Source organism: Pectinophora gossypiella, chromosome 3 (genome assembly GCF_024362695.1).
Source record: "Pectinophora gossypiella chromosome 3, ilPecGoss1.1, whole genome shotgun sequence".
Taxonomy (NCBI): domain Eukaryota; kingdom Metazoa; phylum Arthropoda; class Insecta; order Lepidoptera; family Gelechiidae; genus Pectinophora; species Pectinophora gossypiella.
The window spans coordinates 7,082,349-7,098,300 of NC_065406.1; the positions used below are offsets into that span (position 1 = coordinate 7,082,349).

Genomic DNA, 15,952 nt, shown 5'->3' on the forward strand with positions numbered 1-15,952 from the left:
AAAGCATTGAGACCAATAATTTCATTTAGATATTAAGTCAGAACTAGCAATGGTTAGCTTATCTATATAAAAATAGCTCGTTTTGTTTCGATTTTAAGTGTAATTAAGCATAGAATATGAACCAAAATTCTACACATTTCGTTGTAACTAAAATCGTTGTAACTATGTTATCGATTGAAATGGTATGGTAGCATATGGTAGTTATTGGACAGCACTATTACGTTCGACTTTGAGGTTATGTCATAAAAAAATCGAAATTGACGTTGTTCGGGCTTTTCGGCGGGAAACGGGAACGGGACAGTTGCTTTCTTCATTGGGTAATCTAAATAATTAATACGAAGTGGTGTTTTGTGGTTAATGATCGCATTAAGTTAGTCGGAAGACATTCGCGAGTGTTATTATATTGGAGTATTCAATAAACAAAGTGTATCTGCCTATTTTCGCTTCGTGCCGGGAAGCCGCTTCATAACTCAAAAGTTTATGCGGACTTTTGAGTTAATTCGTTTGGGGTTCGGAGTAGGAGTCTACTCCGAGGGTGGGGGCTTAGGTTTCATCATCATCACCTTTCATCATTTCATTAATCATCAAGAAAAAAAATACGTCAGACATGGCTGTATGGGCATAGTTCCCTTTGCCTTACCCTTCGGGGAAAACCAAAACAAAAAAAAAAAAATTGACGTTGTTCGTTGACTTGTTTGTGTTTTGGGATTCGCATTATTTATATTTTATTTAATTCAAAGGGTGTTATTAGTATCCTACAGTGGAGATTAATATGGCACAAACTGAAGATACTGAATTGAGAGATTTAGTGATTGAAGCTTTGGAAAAAAACGGATCCCTTGCCAAAATTCGTGCGCTACTAAGAGCGAATGTTTTTTTGGTTTTTGAAGATGAATACGAAAATATAAAGCAAAATGTGAGCTTAGACAATATTCTGAAATTGCCGGAAGGCTCCCTATGTTTGTCTATAGTTCATGATTTTCTGGAATTTTGCAATTTGAAAAACACCTTATTTGTATACAAGGCCGAATCTCGACAGAGGAAAGATTACAACTATGAAGGGCAAAGAAAGTTAGCTGAAAAATTGAATTTGCTAAGAAATGACAACATTCAAGAACCAATACTGATAACACTTCTAAAACAGGTTTTGCGATCAAGTCATCACAAACTATTGGACCAAAATGATTTATGTAATTTTAAGAGCCAAGAAAAATCCACTGAGAATATATTCAAGGATGATCAAAACTGTACCTATATAGTGCATGAAGACTCTAATACCAGCACCACTAGCAACTCACAATCGGACAACTCCTCTGATGAGAAAAACAAGTTGCACTTGCGACTGCAGCTTGATAACTCCGACACAGATACCTCCAGTGACTCAACTAGAGACAAATTCAGTTCAGAATACATTCCTAATGAGCATAATATCATAGATTCCGATAAAGAAAAAACTGAAAGCATTTATTTGTCAAACCCTAGTGCCAAGATGAAAATTGAAAATAATTCAAATATTTACACTGACAATAGACCTAAATCAAATTATTTACAAGAACTAAAATTACTTAATAATAATAGTAGTAGTGAATCTACATCCTATATTGAATTAAAGCCATATAAACCTTTAGATGAAAAATTGATAAATACTGCAGGTGTACCAATTATGGAATTAGATGAGAAGTTGCCCAGTCCCACATCAGTCACTAGACCACATCCTAAGTCATTTGCAGAAGAGCATACATTACCTTCTAATATAAATAAAAATGACTCAGTATCTTCTGCAACACTAAGTAGTGGTTCTATGAAAAATGAAGAAGCTGGAACAAATCCAAAACAAGAACGAACATCTGATGTAGACTCTGTTGAATATAGCAATGACTTTACATCATCACATGTTACAAAGAATAAGGAACTTACAGATAAGCCACCTCCTTCTCCAGAATCGGTGCAAGAAGAACTTGAAGCTAAAGCACCAAAAAATTCTTCTTTTGAAAGTCAGAACCAGAACTCACAAAGCTCTCGAAGCTCAGTATCAATATCAGATGTTGCAGATTTGATTAGTGAGAAGAGTTTGTCCTTCAGTAACCAGACAAATGACAATAATTCTGCAGAAAATAACAAGAGTTCAAGCAAAAAATCTAAAAAATCATCACAACATGAAAGAAGTAAGATAAGTGATGATTCTGCAGAGTTTTCTGAATCTCCAATACCATCATTATCTAATCTAAGCCTTGATATTCACAGTGATTGAAAGAAACTTGCATTTTCTGTATGCATAAGGCTGTTAGTGTACATTAAGATACCAATCAGTCATGTTTTTAAGACACCTGCAAAAGTGTAGCATTGCCGTTTAGGCTTTTAAAATTGCACTTAGTCATCTACTTTAGTGTTCACTCATTTGAGCATAAAAAGGGCTTACTGTCAGATACTCCTATTGAAATAATGAACATTATGTGTTAACAAACATAAATTTAAATGGATAAAATCTGACTCAGACAGGATTCAAATCCACAGCTCTTGTCAAGCTGGGACAAGCATGATAATGTTTACACCACTGGGTCCTCCTCCTGTCCATGTGAAATTGTCATTAGACCAATTATGTGTCAATCTAATAACTGACAATTATTATTGTAATTCAGCAGAAGTGATAAACTCATAAGTCATACTTTGGGCTCATATGATTTTTCTTTTCTTAACTACGTTATTAGGTTGATCATAAAAAGTAGAGTAGTCATCATAGAAGCTGTGTTTTTTAAGGTCTGGAAATATTTACACAAGGTAGCAAAAAGTGGGTTACACCAATCATGCTGTTCTTTTTACCTTTTGATTGTTCTTTTATGTTTTATAATACCAAATGATAATAAAAACTAATATTTCAGGCCCTCAGCTTCATTTTGTGCTACTGTCAATATGTCACTATACACACTGTCACTGTATACAGTATAAAGTTATACTGTATATTATAATACTGTATAACTTTATATACTATTTTTATTATACTTTACAGTGTATGTATATAACATCTGCCTTTCGTCAAAACTGTATTATTTTATGGCCTGAAAACCAATATATCTTAACAAATAAGTTCCTTGTGTGCAAGATGTGAAATATGGTTTTGTATTTACAGAGATTGATAATAGAAAATAATTATTATTACAGTAATTTTGTGGAATTAACCTGTACATAATATTTAAATATGTGCTAACTTTTTAAGGTAATTAAGCTTATTTTCAAGATTTGCTTGTTTTAACTTTTCTTCAAAATGTGTATGTGATTGACAAAACAGTTAAGTTTTTGTGAGAAAAAATAATAATTAGCAGATTGTAGTTCTAGGACTAAAATTCAAGACGTGTTATGTTAGGTGAAATGGTTGTGCCTTATTTGATGTCAACAAAATGATTACTTCAATGGTTCCTTACAAATGATAAATAAATCTAGTCCTGTTATAAAATGTTTAAACTGGTTCCGTCCAAAATTGCTCCATTTTCTTGATTGCTTCAGCATAGTACTCATGCATTTATGACTTAGAATAAGGCTTATAGAAATAAAGAATTTCATTGAAACAAAATTCTTCAGTTTTTTTTTTGCAAAAATCAACATAGCCTGTTATCCTGACCTAGCCTAAACTTCTTTTTCTTTGAATAGTAGAATGATTCATAGAAATGACAAACAAGGTGTTTTGTAATCAATGTTTATTTCACAATTTTCGTAAAGCATAGATTGTAGATATCACGTTTCAGTTATGCACACAAGTCAATCCATACCAAACGCTGTAACTAATTGTTACATATTTCTATACAAAAGTATCGCTATACTGTTTATGGCAAAGTAGCGGTTAGTGTAATTCGCGTAGAAAAAATTATATTAAACATATTTTATTTACACCTAAATATTTTTATTAGGTACATGAGTTTTTAATATGAAAATGGTATAAAAATTACGCTTTCATATATTACATACAATTTCTAATAATACAAATGCGGTTCGTATTCTAACTTTGAAAAGTATAACAATAGTAAAAAGCCACAATGCTTCATATAAACAGAGTATAACACTTGCAAAGTTTGTTCCGGGAGAAGTTTGTTCTTCATATAAACTAGGTACTGTGTTTACAAGAATATTATTTGCAAGTTTATTTATTAATTTTACAAATAACAGTATTCTGCTGGATCAAATTTTGCAATGTTACATTATTTCATAAAAGTGGAAAAATATCCCCTCCAGGCACTATTATTGTTTTCTTCCTCACAAGCACTTGTCTCTCTGAAATTCGACGTCAACAAATCTCATTAATTTGCAACAAAACAAAAACATTTTAGGGCGAAAGGCTTGGTCCTCACGCTTAAGATATTTGTATACATCACAAATACAGCAGAGGATAATCCTTTCTTTGAGGAACATTATAATCTGATTGACTAAAAAGCAACTTAGTTATATAATATACTTATATTATAACATAAATTTCAAATTATAATAACACTAGCGTAAATAAATATAAATTTACAAATATGGCAAATATTTGGCTTTGTATATCATATATTTTTCACAAAATTCAAACGATAAATTAAAGATATCAGAGTTATCAGTCTGTTTTGTCAACTTTGGAATCTCCAGTGACACACTGAACACCTTAATGTTAAAACAAGAGTAGAGTCGATAATAATCTATAAATACACATACTCTATACGTATAGATGTAGCTGTGGAGATTTTAGTGTCCTCGCGTCAATCAGGTTGAAGATGTTACTCTCCATTATAAAGTATGGAGCCGAGTAGCGAATTGTATCGCGGTGATGTTATAGCTCGTTGCCCATAGAGCTGTCGTGCGTGAGATTCGAGTCCATGCTGGCATTGTCCGAGTCCTGGCTCTGGTTGCCGCTGTAGTTGGCAGCCTCTTGCAGCCGCATCAGCATGTTCAACTGTAATAGGAGCAATTTAAATAAAGAATAATTGAATATTGTTATAAACAGTAGGCTAAATTTTCTTTTTAGACTAAGTCAAATAGAATCACATACCTGTCTTATTTCTAAAGTGAATTATTCCTCTGAAATCGTTGGTTTGGTGAAATATGATAGAGACTAGAACTTACCAACGGATCTTGATTGTTGTTAGTATTCGAATCCTGATTGGATTCTTCGGCACCACCTTCGTCAACCATAATGGGTCTCAGAGTCTGTAATAAGGTCAACAAAATATTAGAAAATAGGTACGAATAATATTTAGACACATCCCTATTGGCGTGGAGAAAGCCGCTGACGAAATATAAAAAGATAAAATTTCTTATAAGTGAAGAAATCTCTGCATGTCCTCCTAACTGGGTTCGTTTTTGGATAACACGTTTTCAAAATAATATTTCAATACATTATTTCAGATACATACCAAAATATACTCAAGTAAAGGGTACGTAAATCTCATGCATACATAAATACATAAAGCGCACTGGTTTCCTCTCAGTCATCCGGAGAGCATACTCCAGCACGCTGCTAAATGTTATAGTAAATCATTAAGACTACTGACATGCGAGTGGTTAGGCTCCCTCCAGGGGTAGGAGGCGCGCACGTGCGCCAGCGGGTCGAGCGCGGCGTTGCGGCGCCGCCCGTACAGCGCCACGCCCTCGCGCACCGCCTCCGACGCGTACGGCACGATGCTGTAGTTCCACACGTCCGCGAACCATGCCTAGCAAACGAACACTTGTTGATAAATATGCACTGCTGCTAAAAAATGGGCTTCTGGTTGACCACCTGATGGTAAGCGAAGATGAGCTTACCTAGTAAACGCCTATTTAATCAAGTTTTGAGGAATATTGATTAGGCAGGGTAAAAAGCAAATAGTTTTAGCAAAAATAGCAGGATTTGCTATAAGTAGTAGCATTTTATTTTTTAGGTCTGGCAATATTGCAACTTTTCCCGTTGGCAGCGAAAAGTGTGGGTAAAATAGAAGTTAGGAAAACATTTCAATATAATTTCTACCGTTATGATAAGAGTTTATTTCTAATTAATCTTTCCCGTTATAACAAATATTTTACTTTGATATCTAAATGGTTACCTGACTAGCGTCCAAATCCATGGGGCAGGCGAGGAAGAGCCGTGGTCCGACGGTGACGTCACTGGAGGAGTGAGCTTCGAGGAAGGCGTTGAGAGCGGCCCACACTCCCGGCAGCCACTCTAGTACTGCCGCCAGTGCCGGCTCGCGGCGACCGAGACGGAGCTCGAGCGAGAACAGCTTGCGGCGGAGATATCTAGGGTAAAAAAGGCAAATGTTATCAAAATCAAGTCAATAACCATTTATTTTCAATGTAGAATCCTCACAATTTTATATAACTTTACTATTTTTTTAAATATTTATCACTACACTATACTTCACTAATATAATATTAAATTTTTGTTATAATTTACAATCACATCGGAACATGTGGTGAGGAGAAAATTCGGTGCAAGAAACTCCTCTAGAACTTTATAAACTATGTGTGACCCTGTTCACTCCTGTACCGGAAGGGATATGGAGTATATTGCGTCATATTAAAATAAAAAAATGATAGTTATCTTTCTTATAGTCGTTATCTTTCACATTATGTGTAATGGCTGATACTTCGGATGAATATTCACATACCTTGCTAAGAAACCTTTGACTGGCTCCATGTGGTTGGCAGTGAGGAGCCACCTGAAGTTATGATGAAGCTGCAGATTCGTGGTGTTGCAAGTCGCTTGCGACATCGTACCTGCAGACAGTGAATAACAACTTTAGATATATGAACGATATACAAATGATAATAAAAACTAATATTTCAGGCCCTCAGCTTCATTTTGTGCTACTGTCAATATGTCACTATACACACTGTCACTGTATACAGTATAAAGTTATACTGTATTATTATAATACTGTATAACTTTATATACTATTTTTATTATACTTTACAGTGTATGTATATAACATCTACCTTTCGTCAAAACTGTATTTTGTGGCCTGAAAACCAATATATCTTAACAACTTTAGATATATGAACGATATACAAAGTATAGTATTTTCCTTATAAATGTATGTTGTTCGTAGCTTATAGATATAGCATAGATTAGTGCGTTCTTCTGTCGTGTAGATTATAGTCATGAAGTCAGTAACAGAATTACCAGCCCTTTTTTTACCTTTGATGGGTTTGCTCTTGGCCCCAGACTTGCCCGAAGGCATTGACGACGCTTAAGATGGAGCGAGCTCGCCCAGAAGGTGCCTGTTCACTCTGGCCTTGAAAGCACCCGGGTTATATACATTCGGAAATACAGAAGACGGCAAAGAATTCCACTCCCCCTAATGTCAGAGTTATTATTGAACCCTAATGGGCGCAGTAATGGCAGTAATGACATGGCTCATTAGTGCGTATTAAACATTGCTCCAGAATTGGACTGAAGTAATGACGGTGATATTGGCGGTATATATGAATGAACGTACCAATAATAACAGGCATGTTCCTATTATCCGGCGGCAGTAGTCCGGCGAAGGCATCTCCCAAAGCCGAGGCATGTTGTAGGTTGTCGAGTACTACCACTGAAGGCAGTGCCTCCTCCCCCGCCGCCGCGGCCGCCGCCGCCGCCGCCGCGCCGCATTGCTCGGCAATGTTCGCCAAGTACGCCCGCACTTCGTTGCAGGATTTGCGGTCCACACTGTTGATTTAAATATAGGGTTAGCGCATATTGTTATAGTTACTTCATAGTCGAACTTATCTCCAATAAAAGAATTGATGTAAAACGTGAGACTTGATAGATTAAAGATTCACATTTTTTTGGTAAAAAAATACATAAAAAACGGCTCAGAGTATACATTGTTTGTTCTATTGTTGGGAGTCTCATATCTCTGATAATAACGCGGTAAGAAACCGGTATTATGTGTTTTAATTAGGTCAGAGTATGTAGTATTAAACAGAACGTCCATTTCAGTGCAATTAGTAATTATATTTCAATAAAGATTTTACAATTGTTTCAATGTACGGTAAGTATTAGATCTGTCAAAGTACGGCAGCCAGCCTTGTGACTGATGTTGTGACGTTCATTAGCATAGCTATGTTCCGTCGAGATTACGCTCATCGATTCTTTTCTATGTAAGTAGGTAGTAATAATTTTGTGAGAAATTACTCGTAATATCTAAAAAAAAAAACATTTGTCTATTTGAATGGTTCATAAAGGGATGTAGTGAATGCATACTTGAATGTAGCGACGGCCTCAGCAGGGTTGCCGCGTCGCTGCGTGCGCTGCACGTAGAACTCTGCCAGCTTGGCCGCGAGGTACGACTTGCCCGTGCCGCTCGGCCCGCACAGGATCACGCGACGGTGCTCCGATAATAGCGATACGTATCTGAACGGTAGGATGTGGGGTTTATTATGTTGGTATGCTGAAGTAACTATAAATATTGATGGATCATGCTCAAATTTCATCCCGATGCGGGTAATTGTAATTTATGACATAACATAGATAAACAGCCTATATACGTCCCACTACTGGGCACAGGCCTCCCCTCAATCAACCGGAGGGGGTATGGAGCATACTCCACCACGCTGCTCCAATGCGGGTTGGTGGAGGTGTTTTTACGGCCATAGCCTGGACCAACGACTTAACGTGCCCTCCGAAGCACGGAATCATCTTACATTTTCGGACAATCAGGTGATTTAAGCCTGAAAAGTCTTTACCAAACAAATGACAGTCTCACAAAGTGATTTCGACAATGCCCCCATCGGAAATCGAACCCGGACCTCCAGATCGTGAGCCTAACGCTCTAACCACTAGACCACGCAGCTGTTGTAATTTATGAAGTTGTTGGCAATAAAAAATACTGAGAACACATAATGTAGGTATAATATATGCATACAGACACCAATCTAATTTTGAACATATTTATAGTTTAGCAGTATGTACTGACAGCTTACCTGTACACAATATTTTTTGGTATAAGGCTGTCGAAAGCCAAACTGCCGACTCCTTGAAGACAGATGTAGAGAGTATTGACAGTGCCGACGATGTAACCGCACGGCAGCAGTTCCGGGAAGCCAATCTCCGGGCCGCGGGTCGCCTCGCCCAAATGATACGAAGTTATAGAGTCAGTGTTCAACCCCAAGTTCGTTCCCGGGTCTATCCTTGACAAGTAATCCTTAAACGTCTTCCTAACTATATAATCTAAGTTCTGCCAAGTCGTCTTGCCAGATATATAAGTGTACGCTATCGTGAATTCATTGCAATTTATTGTCGAGTCACTATTGTACACGTTCTTATAGGAAGTACTGTGCGTTGATTTATTGCTCTTAAGGCTATTCGTGTTTGATTTATTTATAGGAGGGTAGTCTTGTGTCTCGGCTTCTGGACTGTGGTTCTGAGACATTCGCGGCGAGTCGAAGCTGGGTTGTTTGTCGAAGTGGTTGTTGTAACCACTTGACGATTGTTTAGCGTAGAATCTGCATTCAGACTCCGTCAGCGTATCTTGCACCTCCTCGAAATATCTTTGGAATGTTTCGGGCTGTCCTAAGTACACGGCTATCGCTATCTTCTTGCCGTCTGTCGTGTCCCCTTGGCTATCGGCCACACCTGAAAGATAATAATAACGTCATAACCCTGTTTACACTATGGTGTTGTTGTTTGTTATTCTTCTATTATGTGGGTCGTGAGGTGGATTATCGACCTCAGAAGGAACTTAGTGTCAGGGTTACTATTGAGCTTCGAAAGGCCCCTGACATGACTCATGTAACGACTACATAATCAAGTAGTAATCGGGGCCAACGACTTAACGTGCCTGCCGAAGCACGGATCATCTTACTTTTACATTTTTATTACATACTAATTCAGGTATCAGTACTGGTTGGAGGCCGAGGAAATGGATTCTGGTAGGGCTCTAGCTAGATAATATCACCGATTGAGAAATTGGTCGGTGTACTGCGGAACGGAAGGCGATTGGGGCAACCACCGTTCTACACGCCCTATCTATGGAGTATTGGCGATTACTCCACCGACAAGAGCGCAGCTCTTAAATAAAAAGAGAGACTAATTCAGATTATTTCTTAATGTAACGTCTAATTGAACATTTCTGGAAGGGTTTATTATCTATGTCCAATAGAAAAAGTAAGTATTTCTATACATAGAAAACAATAAAACATCTGAATAAAAGAATGAACTTACCAATGTCAGAATAACTTTCGCCAATCGCCAATTCTCGAGTCTTAGGAGGCGGTAGGACACTGTTGATGTCATAATCACCACTTAGTCGATCGGTGGCACTCAGCCCGTTGGCAAAGATATCCGAACTCCCATTCAAGGCCCCTAGTAAAGCCTCGCTGTTCTCATTCAACTCGCATACAGCTTTGTTCCCGTATATAGGTTCTACTACGCTGGATTTCGGCGAGCCTTTCTTTGAGAAATCCATCGTGGGTGTAGACGTCATGCAGTTAAAGTCCAAGTCTAATGGCTGCGAGTGGATGTCTATTGTCGTCTGTAAAAAAGAATATCTTGTTATATAAGAGTAAAATGATGTTAATATCGTTAAATTAGTAAGAAACGGTGACACCTACCCATTTTTATCCACATTATAAAGTTTTAGGAGTTTCCGTTTCTTTGAAGCGTTCCGTAATGTTTGAAAGTTCTAAACTTACGTATGCACTGACTGATTACTCTGCGTGTGTGTATGTGTGTGTGTAAGTGAAAATTCGCAACATAAAAGGGGCAGTTTATGTATATGTTACCTGGTGCATGGTGGCCTGGTCGGCGAGGCTGAACCGTCGCGGGTCCTCGACCGCGGAGCCGCCCGTGCCCAACGAGCTCTGACTGCCCGCCAGCGAGCGTGACGTCACTAGCCGCTGTAGGCGCTCGTTGTTCTGCTTCAGGTTTAACATCTCGTTCTGGAAGTAATTGTAAATTTTGTAGTACGTACAAACGAAGTCAAAAATACATGGTTATTTTTCACTCGCACGGCAACACCAAAGGAAAAGTTGTAATATAATAGTCAGGCAAAAAGATTATAGAAAAAATCCAAATTAATGTCCTTTCTTTAACTTTAACTGGAGGTAGAGGGCATGAATAAAAAAAAGGAGAATAGAGGAAGAAAATACTGCACCGTTCCTTACTGCGGATAAAGGCTAGAAGAAGATTTAAAAATACAAACCCGCATTTTGATGACTGTGTCCTTGAGGCTTTCCAGCTGGTGCGCGGAGCTGAGCGCCTCCAGTCGGATGTCCGTCAACACCAGGTCCTTCTCCCGCAACTGCCGCTTCAACTCGTCTACTAGCACCGACTCGTCTTTTTCTGTGAAAAGGAGGATCCTTTAAAGTGTGGTTAGTGGCATTTTCTCAAATATAATCCTTTCAGACGACGCCGTGAACCGAGGTACGCGCCCAACTGAGTACCCACGGGCCTGTTATGTAAAATTTTGTATTGGGTGAGAGCCCTCATTTGTTCGGCCAAGTAGTTAATACAATAAGTCACATAATTTAAAAGGTGGTATGCAAACACTTGAACATTACAAAAACTCGCCATAAGAACGATCCTGCTTCCGCCTCCGTGTGCATTGAGGTTATGGCGTAATAAACCGAATGTTTGATTCATAATTCATGAAAGTTTTGAAAGATTCATAATGGAATTTCTTAGGTTTTTCTCTACATTCTACTCGTTTTGTTGCTATCTAACAAGTTCTAAATATAGCTATTTGACCGGTTAAAACACTAGAATGAATTAGCGAGTTAACTAGTACATGAACATATAAAACTAGTCCTGTTCAATCCAGTAACAATACGGTTGATAAGATTCATTCGAATAATATACAAGGCGCAGACCTCGTAACGGGTAATGGGCCGTATTCAATCTGTTGGATTTGTTCCAGGCTAGACTTTAATAAAGTATAACCAATTATGGGCTGATGACCTGAATGGTTGATTTATTGCGTTACTATTACTTATAAGATATAAAGTAATACGTATATTATTGATGGAAAAATAAACAATAAAGAATATATATTTTTGACGTGTAAGCCCCCTTGTTTTGCATGCACTACTTGAACAGTACAAAGTACCTTGTTCGCTATTTATTAAATTTTTGTAATTTTAATTTATAAGTGACTAATTGTATTTAATTTACGAATATAAAATATATAAATTTATTTAATTGTAAGTAAGAGCCAACACAACAGTTAACAACCAAAGGCACCACCCTGCACCAGTATACATACATAACATAAGCAGATAATAAACGGGGTACGGAGCATACTCCACCACATACCAGTATACGTTAGCGAAAATTTTAAAATATTGTTTTATCTTCATAACATCGAGAAACAACATAGCGCTGCAAAATTGTTTGAACGATTTCTCTCAAGATGAAACAATGTTGCAACATTTAAAACATTGTTTGTTTGGTTATCCGTGATTGTGTACTCGACACGACGCTATCCCTATGTTTGTTGTGGATCACGCCCGCCGCAGGGCGTGTCCGTTGTCCCGAGGTTTATCGCGTGACAGCCCGTGAGCTTGTCAGTTCCTATGAGATGCCCCGAGTCAAAGGTTTTGTTGACTACACTAGTACTAACATTATTTTATTTGTTCACGAACGTGATTAGTGTCTGCTGAAGATGCGAATAAATAAGACTTAGAAACGATCTGTTACATTTGTTACATCTTCTTCTTCTATCGTGTAGGTCGTGAAGTGGAGTACCAACCTCATCAAACCAGGTGTCAGGGTTTGTAACGAAGCATTTCGGACCAACGAGCCTTGTAGCGACATCTAGTGGTTTCTTGCGATATAACGTTGTTTTTATATTTTACCCACAGGACATCACAGATGGCGCTGCAGGGTTATCGATGGGCCCGAACATTTTAATAATTTTCTTTTCGTTTTTCTAAATTTGGTATATTTAATTATCTGCAACATTTATTGAAATTATATTATATTTTATTTAGGTTTTGGATCAAACAAGTCGATCGATTGTTGTCGTTGATTCGGCGAATTTATGGTTTGGTAGATTTTTATTTTGATTGGCAACATTGTTGGTTCGTGTGTCAGACTGACAGCTGGCTGAGCTGAGAGACAGGTTTTGGAAAGTGGGGACGTCGCGAGAGCGCCGGAGACTCCATTGCCGAAACCCAAATGTGGGCAAATTAAAGCCACAATGTATTGGCGGCATCAAGAGCCGATGTAACCATTTATATAAATAACTTAACTGAGATGGTAAGTCCTCGCAATTCTTCGTGCATATTTTTGCACCAACTTTGTGATAACCTCGAGGTCCTTGTTTTCAGCAACATCACTGAAATCCCATCGCCTAAGGTCCAGTGGGTGGGTTTAGGTTTCATCCGAGCGATGCCCAACTATCCCGGATGAACCTGTAAGTTATTTTCTTTGTTTTACACTCGTGAGTTGCATTGCCACGCTGTCAGCTGAACCACATGCTAATCATTGCCATTCCTTGTTGCAGATGGGGTTTTTGTTTTCTTTAAAGTTTTAACGTTTTAATTTTCTAACGTTTTGCAAGTTTAATGTAAGAAGAAGTTTATGATTGGATCAGATGATTTCAACAATGTTTTGTGAATGAAGATTCCTACTGTTTTCTTCTGCGTTTGCAAGTTATTTCAAGCTTCTTTACGGCGGAGCTTGCCTTGGTTGTTTGCACATGGAAGCTTTTCTTTGTGCGGCGCGCATGTGGATGTGCCGCGCCTCTCCTTTTGTCAACACACCGGATAAGGCCCGGTGAAGGTCTGCGAGGTTGACCGGTGGACGTGCAGCCCGCCAGCTGCGTAACAGTTGGCCCGCTGCGCCGCCATCGTCCAGCACGCCCTGGCCTGAGCCGGCCTCAACTCATCACCTGTACGGTATTCCGGGACGCCTCAGGTAGGCCTGATAGTCACGAGGTCCTCGAGTAAGTGAGGTGCCTACAGGTGTACGGACAGTGTTTTTAAACATAGTGATATCCCATGGTTGTTACGGAGTGACAATTAACCTGACGGACCAAAGCGCGACCTGTCTCCCTCCATAGGGTTTTTGACCTACCTATGGTTAATGAAATTTGTAGATTTAAAAAATATACATTGTACAAATTCAAGGGAGTTTTCTTTGTCTCATGCTCACCGGTCTATAACATCTAGCTGTGCCCTTCAGGTAAACACCACTTTATAAATTTCTGAAACATATCGATATCAGTATTTCTATAACACCTTTTCCATTCACCTACCTTTTATATAGGTAGTCAAAAATCTAGTGTTTCAGGTTACTATTGAGCCGCCAAAGGCCCCTGACATGGCTCATGTAACGACTACTTACTTACGTAAGTGGTAACCGGGACCAACGTCTTAACGTGCCTTCCGAAGCACAGATCATCTTACTTTCGGACAATCTGGTGATCACCCAGTATTTGTTACATAAACCTACTGCAGTGAAATGCACTTTATAAATAAACTTTTTGCGGTTGTTTATTTCAAAATAAATACAATTTTATTTACTTATATTATTACTTATTTATAACTGCGAACTATTTTGATATGTGTTGTGTTTTTTAATAACAAAGTGGCATGATGGTACCGAGTTGACCGGCTATCACCTATTTTTAACACCATACACACTTGGAAAACCTTTATGAAGCTCGGAAAATTTAAAGTTTTCCTTTATGCCTGGAAAGTGTATGTATATAATCATTGTTTTATGCATTACATACCCGTATATTTCATGATTAGTAGTGGGTATAGCTCTCTGTATAAATAACAATTTTGTCCACGCTCATGTCTCAAGGCAAGATGAGATCGTACGCATAAAAGGCGTATCTCGGACGTCTAAACTGACGTCTAATGCTACATCGTGTTTATAAACAAGTACAAAAACACCTAAACACCTTCGTTAGAAGAGGTATAAATCGCGGCAAATAATTGTATACCAAATGTTGAACTTATCGACTTATTTATACCTTTCGATCGACAAAATCGAGAGAAGCTCGGTGGCGCAGCGGTAAACGCGCTCGGTCTGCGATTGTTGAAGTTAAGCAACTTTCGCAAAGGCCGGTCATAGGATGGGTGACCACAAAAAGAAGTTTTCATCTCGAGTTCCTCCGTGCTTCGGAAGGCACGTTAAGCTGTTGATCCCGGCTGCATTAGCAGTCGTTAATAACTACCAATCCGCACTCGGCCCGCGTGGTGGTTAAAGGCCCGATCTCCCTATCCATCCATAGGGAAGGCCCGTACCTCAGCAGTGGGGACGTTAATGGGCTGGTGATGATGATGATGATCGACAAATGAGAGAGTGTGCTTTTTTGTTATCGAAAAATTTTACGATAAAATGAGTGCATAGGCCTTTACACCGATAATTCATTGTAATCAAATCGTAACATTGTTTTGTTACGACATCATCAAATAGACGAAACAATATTTTGATATCCTTTTTTAAATTGTTATTTTCAGGACCTTTGGGCTTACCTTTGGTCTGTTCCTCACTGGAGGCAGCAGGCTTGTCCTTAGCGGGTTCAGCCAGAACTTCGTGCGAGTGTTCGAGACTGTTCTCATTGCTCCCCTCGCGGATGGTGTGCGGGTCGTCGTAGTGATGCGACCCTGACGAACTCTCTTGCGACGACAATTGCCCGAGAGAGGAATGCTTCGCCGTCTTCGATATCTTCGCATTTCTTGAAAACGCTTTCGTGAATGACGAGCGTAACTGTTGACACGAAAACTATGTATTAGAAAAAATATATTGAAAGAAAAATGAGGGCACTATAATCGTGCCTAATTTGTAATATTGTTTTAATTGAACCAATCATATTTAAGTATTTAAATTGCGAATATCGTTGCTGACCGATAAGAAAGGCTTTTTACATTACAATACACAATTCTGTATTGCACAAAAGGAATATATAACATAGGAATACAAGAGAAATGTACAAAAAAAGAGTTTTAATGCAATATTTCCAGCCAATATCAAGAGAACGACTTGTAACGTTTTGTGGCTCTTCCGATTCCAATA

The 15,952-nt window shown here is 38.5% G+C and overlaps 2 protein-coding genes and 1 long non-coding RNA gene across 6 annotated transcripts in view; 2 read left to right on the forward strand and 1 right to left on the reverse strand.

Moving 5' to 3' along the window:
* Nucleotides 1-274: 274 nt before the first annotated feature.
* On the forward strand, nt 275-3,568 carry LOC126381766 (centrosomal protein 43-like). Its single transcript, XM_050031240.1, has one exon. The coding sequence runs from the start codon at nt 773-775 to the stop codon at nt 2,249-2,251; it is 1,479 nt and encodes a 492-aa protein (XP_049887197.1). The 5' UTR covers nt 275-772; the 3' UTR covers nt 2,252-3,568.
* A 107-nt stretch (nt 3,569-3,675) lies between these two features.
* The window catches only part of LOC126381753 (protein sickie), a 149,404-nt gene continuing 137,127 nt past the window's right edge, over nt 3,676-15,952 (reverse strand). For all 3 annotated transcript variants that reach the window (XM_050031214.1, XM_050031212.1, XM_050031211.1), the window contains 12 exons: nt 15,412-15,646; nt 11,127-11,266; nt 10,708-10,863; nt 10,148-10,457; nt 8,908-9,559; nt 8,189-8,338; nt 7,440-7,651; nt 6,609-6,717; nt 6,045-6,237; nt 5,517-5,675; nt 5,089-5,172; nt 3,676-4,918 (listed from right to left, as the gene is read on the reverse strand). In XM_050031214.1, coding sequence (XP_049887171.1) covers nt 4,796-4,918; nt 5,089-5,172; nt 5,517-5,675; nt 6,045-6,237; nt 6,609-6,717; nt 7,440-7,651; nt 8,189-8,338; nt 8,908-9,559; nt 10,148-10,457; nt 10,708-10,863; nt 11,127-11,266; nt 15,412-15,646 — 2,523 coding nt within the window. In that variant the 3' untranslated portion in view covers nt 3,676-4,795. The remainder of the gene's footprint in view (nt 4,919-5,088; nt 5,173-5,516; nt 5,676-6,044; nt 6,238-6,608; nt 6,718-7,439; nt 7,652-8,188; nt 8,339-8,907; nt 9,560-10,147; nt 10,458-10,707; nt 10,864-11,126; nt 11,267-15,411; nt 15,647-15,952) is intronic.
* On the forward strand, nt 12,750-15,725 carry LOC126381787 (uncharacterized). Of its 2 annotated transcripts, XR_007568968.1 has the most exons (4): nt 12,750-13,180; nt 13,252-13,337; nt 13,428-13,840; nt 15,397-15,725. It is a non-coding gene; the product is annotated as an uncharacterized LOC126381787 (long non-coding RNA). The 2 variants fall into 2 exon arrangements; XR_007568967.1 differs by lacking the exon at nt 15,397-15,725 and having other exon boundaries at nt 13,428-14,051.